The 8,342-nt window shown below is 41.6% G+C and overlaps 1 protein-coding gene across 1 annotated transcript; it reads left to right on the top strand.

Moving 5' to 3' along the window:
• The first annotated feature begins 3,739 nt into the window (after nt 1-3,739).
• On the top strand, nt 3,740-4,582 carry LOC113239109. The gene has a single exon (XM_026475973.1). It carries the CDS (start codon nt 3,740-3,742, stop codon nt 4,580-4,582), a length of 843 nt encoding a protein of 280 aa, XP_026331758.1.
• The last annotated feature ends 3,760 nt before the right edge of the window (nt 4,583-8,342 follow it).

Here is an 8,342-nt window from a genome sequence, read left to right as displayed (position 1 = left end):
TCAATAAATTTTATTATCGATATTCGCGTACATCTCTAGTTCTTAGGCATAATGGAAGACGCCAAAAGGGTATTCAATCTTGGAATATTTTAGCGACGCACAAAAATACGAAAACATGATTTCGGCATCTGAGTGTACCTGACAACTTGGAATGAAGTGAGTTTTAAAAACATTTGGAAAATAATTGAGGTTTATAGAAAAAAAATAACAGATGAGTATCTAGAGCGGTTGTGGCCTAACAGGAGAATGGTTGCATCACTATTAAGGTGTAGAGAGTTCGAATAAGTTAAGTATATTTGTCATTGTTTAGCAATGTACGTATACAGAGTTTGCGTATCTCAAAAACGGTTCTCAACCTTTGGAGTGTGCAGTCCCAGCATTGGGCTAGTGTGACGAGCCTGAAGCTCTTCTTACCCGTACCCAGCAGTTATAATGATCCCACACGGGTCTTTATCGAATCCTAGTGGTCCATTACACTAACGAGGGTCAATGAGAGTGAATCCCACTTATGTACTTCAGTTGGACTAAAAAATTTTTAGTTTGGCTTTGGTTTTCCGGCCAGTTGCCACGTGACGTCAAGGCTACATATAATATAATCTTTCAAAGATTGTGGACGCCGCCGTTAACGCTGAATGGTTACCTCCGCCGTCGTTCCTTTCGGGTCGCTGCAAGCTGAACGCCCAGATCTGTCTGCAGTCTTAACTTCGGCAATACCGCAAAGCAGCAGAGGTTTTATACAGAGTTTGCCTTTCGGCCGAGTTGGTCCGCGGGAACTATAGGGAGATATTCCTCGCGAAATATCCGGTGAGCGTTCTACTATCCGCCACCTGAGGAGGCGGACTCTAGCGATGTGGACGCCCCCGAGCCAAATCACTCTTAATTAAAAATTTTACTTTACATAATTGGACTTTACGTATGTACACTTCCAGACACTTATTGAGCCAGCTTGCACTGTCAGTATCAACGTCCCTGATGTTATACGATTTACTCGTCAAGTGGCTTGCACACCGATTTTCATGGTGTCGCCATCCCTTTTTTTTTTTTTTGACGGGGGGAAATCTTTATGGATACCCCTGAGCCCAGGGAGACTCAGGGGTTATGTGGGGACTCTCTCTCCAGGCTGGAGGGCCTACCCCACTAAAACCCCCCCGGGTTTCCCTCTCGCCGGTTGAGTCGGCGCCGTGGGATCAGTGAACATTCACCACGACGCCGCCCGGCCGCCCTAGCTTACGCCAAGGCTCCCGCGCCAACCGAGGGGCGAGTCGGTTGTCCTCCGACCCGCCCCCCAGACGAGTGAGGCCGTGCAATGCAGACTCCGGAGTCCCTGTCCAGAGCCCGCTGGTCTCACTAGGGGATCAGGCGAGCAGCGAACTGCCTTCGCCTTCTCCCCGTACGTCTGCGCCGAAGCGGGTCCGCGTCTGCCGCGTCCTCGCGCACCCGCTCCGCGGCCTCCTTTTGCGACATAACCTCTGCGCAAAAGGAGGCCACCGCCTCCCATGGTGTCGCCATCCCTGACGTGCCGGGTTCGATCCCCGGCTGGGTCAATGTATAAAAACTTTTCTATATTTTCTCGGGTCAGGGTGTTTGTGGTGCCGTATTTATTTCAGATTTACTTAAGATACTTGTTTTATGTACTTATTTTGGGATCAGAGCAACGTATGCGATAGTGTCTAATATCTATTATTATTCATTTATATATATTATATCCTTAGCTCTAATAATGAATGGTTGGAAAAATTTCTCACTCAAACTGATTGGAGTAACACTAATCAAATGTTAAAAGTACATTTGAAGTATATGAATGATGTAAGTATAGCGATGCAAACGCACGTTTGCATGTGACTGTATCGATACAAGCACGCGACTGAATACATGCAACCGCCTATAAATCCTAAGTGTAGCGATTAGCGATGCAGTGGCGCATTTGTATCGTGGCTAAAAGTTCTTTTTTATGTAGGAAGCAAACAAGCATACGGCCCGCCTGATGGAAAGCGGTTACCGTCGTATATGAACGCCTGTAACACCAGTGGCGTCATGAGCGCGTTGCCGACCCTTTAGGACCCTTCTCAAACCTATTTTGAAGGACTCCATGCTGTATTCCTGCGAGAACACCCCGACAGGGAGTTCATTCCACAACCTAATTGTATGTGGAAGAAAGCTCCTCTGAAAACAGAGTGTGAGGATGGACTCCCTGCCGGTGGCGAGCGCTGCGACGATAAAATGTTTCTATTGGCAACATTGGCCATTGTACTGGCGATAAAGCAGATATACGGAGGCAAAGTCTCTTCTCTAAGACAGTAGTTCAAAATCGTCTGTAAGCACAGTACGTCTTTGAACCGCTTCAAAGGGCCCAAGCCGGCATCCAGGAGCTCCCGCCCAAAGATGGCAGCAGTATTCTATGTGAGGACGGGTGACTTTGCCATCTAAGTGACTATGGAACTGAACGTCACAAGAGATGTCGACACCAAGGATCCCGATGCTCTCCGAGATATTTAATGGCTTGTTCTGGAACTGAACGTCTGCAGCAAATTGAGTCTTTTTAGCGGTGAACGCGCAAACTTGTGTCTTGGTGGGGTTAAATTGGACTAAATTTAGTCGTCCCCAATCAGAAACCCTCTCCAGGGTTTTTTTTGTTTTTTTTTGTGACACAAGTTGTTTACCGCTCTCCTCTGCGAAAGACCAAGGGGACTTAGCATGGCCAGTGTAACAGGTGTCCACCGTGCTGTCATCCGCGTAAAAGTGAATGCCGTCAGTAGACAGCATATCATTGATGTGCAGTAAAAACAGCGTTGGGGAAAGCACAGAACCTTGCGGGACACCAGCGTTACTCTCCGTGTGTAACGGCTCTAAGGGTGGCAAACTAGGGAATGAATCCGTGCACTTTCCAGTAACCGATTCCAATAAAACTTGACAAATAGATGTAATTTCACGAACTTTTGAGGTCGGTTTTTTTTAAATAAAAAAGTTACATTATTTTCATTAGTCATATCTTCATCAGAGCCTCCAAGAACTTCGCCCAGTTTTGGAAAATAACCAATAATCTGAACATTAAGTCGAGTTTGCCTACTGCGGTGTCGGGATGTAGTACCGAGAGGGACATAGCTAACATGTTTATGGAAAAGTTTCAAGTTTCTTCCCCGGTGCCTCAACCACGTGGAGTGCTTGATGCTGGGACTGGGTGTGGTCAGGAGATATTACGTTTTTCTTCTAAGCAGGTGGCTGCAGTAATAAGAAAAATGTCAAGAGGTAAATCTCCAGGTCACGACGCTCTCAGCATTGAGCACTTGAAATATGCAGGAGAACATCTTCCCGAAGTGTTGGCTATGTTCTTCTCGCTATGTATGAGACACTCGTATTTGCCGCCGGAAATGCTTAAAACCATAGTCGTACCGATACTGAAAAATAGAACTGGTGATATAGCTAATCACGCTAACTACCGTCCTATATCACTGGCCACAGTTGTTGCAAAAGTTTTGGATGGTCTGCTGGACAATGAATTAGACAAATATTTAGATCTGCACGACGCTCAGTTTGGGTTTAGGCCTGGGCTTTCCATAGAAAGTGCCATACTGTGTCTTAAGCAGACCGTCCAATATTACACAAAAAGGCAGACGCCGTGTACGCCTGTTTTCTTGATCTCTCAAAGGCATTTGACCTCGTGGTTTATGATGTTCTTTGGGGTAAGCTCGAGAAAGCGGGCGTACCTCGGAATCTGATAGAAATTTTGAAATGTTGGTACATGAACCAACAAAATAATGTGAGATGGGGAAGAGCTCTCTCGGATGCGTACAGATTGAAGTGCGGTGTAAGGCAGGGTGGTTTGACTTCGCCGAAACTCTTCAATCTGTACGTGAACGAGCTGGTTGTTGCGCTCAGCAGTAAACCAGTCGGGTGTCATGTCGACGGCATATGCGTGAATAACATAAGCTATGCCGACGATATGGTGCTCCTGGGTCCAACGGCGGGCTCAATTGCGGAGTTGCTTCGAACTTGTGAACAGTACACAAGTTCTCACGGCCTTGTGTACAACTGTGCCAAGAGCGAGTTCTTGATCTTTGGGGTCCCTGGTAAGGGAATGTCCTACGAACCAAAGATAAGTCTGAACGGGTTGCCCCTGAAAAGGGTAGATAAATTTAAATATCTAGGACATTACCTGACGGGTGATCTCAAAGATCAAATTGATATTGATCGAGAACGTAGGGCGTTGGCTGCCAGATGTAACATATTGGCACACAGATTTGCCCGTTGTAGTGAGGAAGCCAAAATTACATTATTCAAGGCTTACTATCAATCCTTCTACACGGGTGGTCTGTGGGTGAACTATACGCAGAAGGCACTCAGCGCCCTGCGTGTTCAATATAATAACGGTTTCAGAATGCTGATGGGACTACCACGGCATTGTAGTGCATCCTCGATGTTTGCTCTAGAGGGAGTAGATGACTTTTTTGCTGTGATGCAAAACAAAAAGGCGTCACTACTCTCGAGGCTGCGTTCTAGTCCTAACAGCATTCTGAAAATGTTTGCGGCTAAGCTTGATGCGCCGATGCTTCAACATTTTATCCAGGTTCTGGTGAGATCATGAGGTTATCGGCGCCTCGAGCAGTAAGTTGCATATACGTGTTCTTGTGTTTGCCAATGTATTGTCCCGTAAATTGTACCTACTAACAATAGCTTTAAGTTTAAATGTTCTGTATCTTTCTGTATTACTAACAAGTGGGCCATAGATGTCCAAATAAATGATTTATTATTATTATTATTATTATTATTATTATATCATTTATGATACATAAAATGTATTTTCTTTTTTCCTTTCTTCTTTTATATGCAATCTCTAACTGTTGAATAGATTATAATTCTAAAACGAGTTGTTAGGTTTTCGCAATTGCTATACATTGCAAACTAAACTATTTGGTTTATGTTATTTGGTTTACCAAAAAGCTCATAGTAATACGCTCATAAATTCCAAGACACTCTTAAGAGCGAGTCCGGATTCTAACCCAGGATCCCTCTACTTGAGAGGCGGTAGGTCAAACAAAACCACGGCTTACTTTGAATTTTCCATTAACACAATGTTTTGATAATTTTAACGTAACGAAATGGATTGACATAATATCTAATTTACGCCAATAAATAGAGCCCCTGTTACGTGCGTTATTGATAAATATATCAATTCTATTTTGTCATTGACTGACTAGTCTTGTCCGCTCTTATACTTGAATAACAGGCGACAAGGGTCTTAAAACCCAAGGGCATTTCACACGACAAATAAGATCACCAAAAGGATCTTTTGAAAATGTGGTTAACCCTTTTGAAATAAAATACAAGATTTTATGCTATAGTCTGAACCATCTGACAGGGACCGCAAAATGGTAACAGAGTTACGGTGAGCGAAAAATTAAACACAAATCACATACCAATAAGGTTGAATTTACAATGTAAAACCGGTAAAAAAATCGACCTGGAAAAAAACACATTCTAAAGACTTTCGTATTTGCGAGCGCTTTGTGTTCAATTTTGTGCGTACTGAAATATCTGTAACGTTTACAGTATCATCCACTGGTTGAATTATTGACGAGTGTTATTCACGACAAATCGAAACTATCTGAATGCTAGAGTATTATTGTTGGTGTTCTAGCTCTCGTAGGATCGTTAACGTTCGGTGGACTGTATTTGTTCAGGTTCTTGATCTGGATCGATGGGGTTCTTGCTCTTCTCGGGATCAGGATCGTAAATGAAACACTGACTACTAACCACTACCACCACCTTTATTGCTCAACATGTTTCTACTTAAGTATTAAATTAACTCTCTCATCTAGTAGAGATGTCGGCGAGGAAGCAGTCGGCGCGGTGCGCGTGGTGCAGGGGGCGGCGACTCAGTACGACGCTGTGTGCGGGGTGCGGGGAACGGCGACGCGGTCTCGGTTGGGGCGCGGGGCGCGGAGTGTATGGCTCGGTGTCCGTAACAATTATTATCATTATTAACTTACCATACGTCCTGATGCTGAGCACAGATGTCGTCTAAGGAGATACTTATCATTTATAATATTTATTTCAAATATCATAGTTTTAGAAGATTAATTACACTAAATGACAAGAGTGTTAAAAAGATGTCTCGATTTAAATACCTCGAACATATTCTTACCGACGACCAGAAAGATGATGACGATGTCGAGACCCCTCTCACCCACCCACCATATTCCCGCGCCCCTGCGCGGTAATATGTTGGCCCTCAGGTTCGCCCGGTGTGCGGATCAAGCCGAGATAACGCTATTTAAAGCGTATTATCAGAATCTGTACACGGGTGGCTTATGGTTTAGGTGCTCCCAAAGGCCGATAAATTCCCTGCGCGTCCAATATATTAACGTGTTCAGGATGATGCTGAAACTACCTTGGTACTGCAGCGCTCTGTTCAATTTCGGCTTAAGTATTCGATCTTCTATATCTTAAACCGCCTTCGAATTTTGAAACTCGATCTACAACTTTGATATAAAAAAAATTGTCTAATTTAACTTGCACCTAGTTCACAAATGTCTGCATTTGACAGTCGTTTCAAGTAAGTATTTACTGGTGTTGTAGCCCTATCAACTCCATCCACCATACCGGTCGTAAAAGTAATAACGCCTAAATATTTAAATAAGTTATGCTTCAGATAAGTTGTTTTGCTAACAGTTTTTTAACAGGCGCCTTTTTGCTGGTCATTATTATCACGGCCTTGGTAATTTTAATAATGGGTAGAGCAAAAAGTTATTAAACAATGAAAGAACTTTTTTTGTTTTAAAATGTTATATTGTCTAATGGTCAGGTAAAAATAAAATTTTGGCGCGCATTTTAAGAATAGGCGGTAAAATTGTACTATATTATGACTAATTAAGACCAAAACAAACAAAATTGACAAACGATTAGGGATTTCACGTATACATTTAATTAATATTATTGAGACTTTTTCGTATCCTGGATAATTCATATTTTAAACTAAAGACTTTATAACTGAAGGATCTGACACTGAAACCTTAAATCGAAACCTTTTTCTAAAGAAAAAGAGAAACTAAATACTAGGCAGTTAATCCTAATTCTAAATCCATATTTCATTATAATAATGCTTAAACCACATACATCTTTAGAAAGCCATCAAAAACTGGCTCTAAATAACTGCAGTTAAATAGAGATGTGTTAACATACTCTCCCCACATGAAGTACCTTCTTTTTCTGTACGTCTAGCGCATCCTGGACAACTAACATCAAGTCGTCAATACCTTACTGCAATTGGCAAGTCCTTTTGCCACGATGATAAGGATGTGTATGCCATTGATACAATAAGAAAAAGAACTCTAAATAGCACTTTCAGATTTTTACTTGTTTGAATCTTTACAAAACTTGCGGTTAGGGTAATTTACAATCTGGGCCCCAGAGTGCCTTTGAGAGATAAGTTTAAAGAGATTAACATTCTTACACTAACGTCACAGTACATTTATGAAAATGTTATTTATGTTAGCTGTTGTTGACAGTCGTCTTCATATAGTCTCAAATTCGTAGTGGCTTCTATAATAAGATTCCGATTGATATTCAAAGTTTGCCATTTGCGAGGTTGAAAACTATGCAATTTCTGTGTACTTGGATGACAAAAATCCGTGGTAGTGACCCATTTAGCTTTTTCAGGTATTCTCAATCTAAGATGTTTATGAAAAATATTATAATGATAAATATATTCAAATGTATATTTTCAAAGGGTAACCCCTAGAGATTCTTGCTCATTCTTCTCAGGGGAATCTGCCTTACGAATGAGCGATAGAGTTTAATCAGTATGATGTATTTCAAGTGTAATTAATTAGCTTACCTATGAAATAAAGATTATTTTACTTTGACTTTGAAATGTCTTTGAATGGACCTGAAAGAGCATCAAATACCACTTAGAATTGTATTTTAGAAGTAAAAACCATCAATTATTATGGAGAATTGTAAAGTTATCAGAAATATGCTGATATTTATTTTTTTAAATGTTTTTCATTTACAAAATTGTTATCGTACGGACTCCCTCCGTCCCTTCCTTCCTGAAACAACTGGTATTAGAAGTTCCATTCTGCTATAGTAGAAAATACAAGTTAATTTTTACTTGAAATTAGAACTGAGTACAGAATCTTATTTCAAAGTCACCTTAGTAATGTACCGTTTTGTTCCGTCTTATTCATTCCTCTGGGAAGGTTTCGAGATGTTCACGGAGTAAAGATGTTGACGCCTCGAGGCTTGGGACTTTTAAAAGTATTCTCATGTAGATTGAATATGAATATTATCTGCTTACGTACGTATATTTGACTACTCTATGGTGTATTTACAAAAGCAATCCC

Source organism: Hyposmocoma kahamanoa, unplaced genomic scaffold (genome assembly GCF_003589595.1).
Source record: "Hyposmocoma kahamanoa isolate Upper Pololo Valley unplaced genomic scaffold, ASM358959v1 99551, whole genome shotgun sequence".
NCBI lineage: Eukaryota > Metazoa > Arthropoda > Insecta > Lepidoptera > Cosmopterigidae > Hyposmocoma > Hyposmocoma kahamanoa.
This window is presented reverse-complemented; position numbering and strand designations above follow the sequence as displayed.

What these genes read in the sequence shown, in the direction of transcription:
- LOC113239109 (XM_026475973.1), top strand. Translation starts at nt 3,740, where the DNA reads ATGAACCAACAAAATAATGTGAGATGGGGAAGAGCTCTCTCGGATGCG.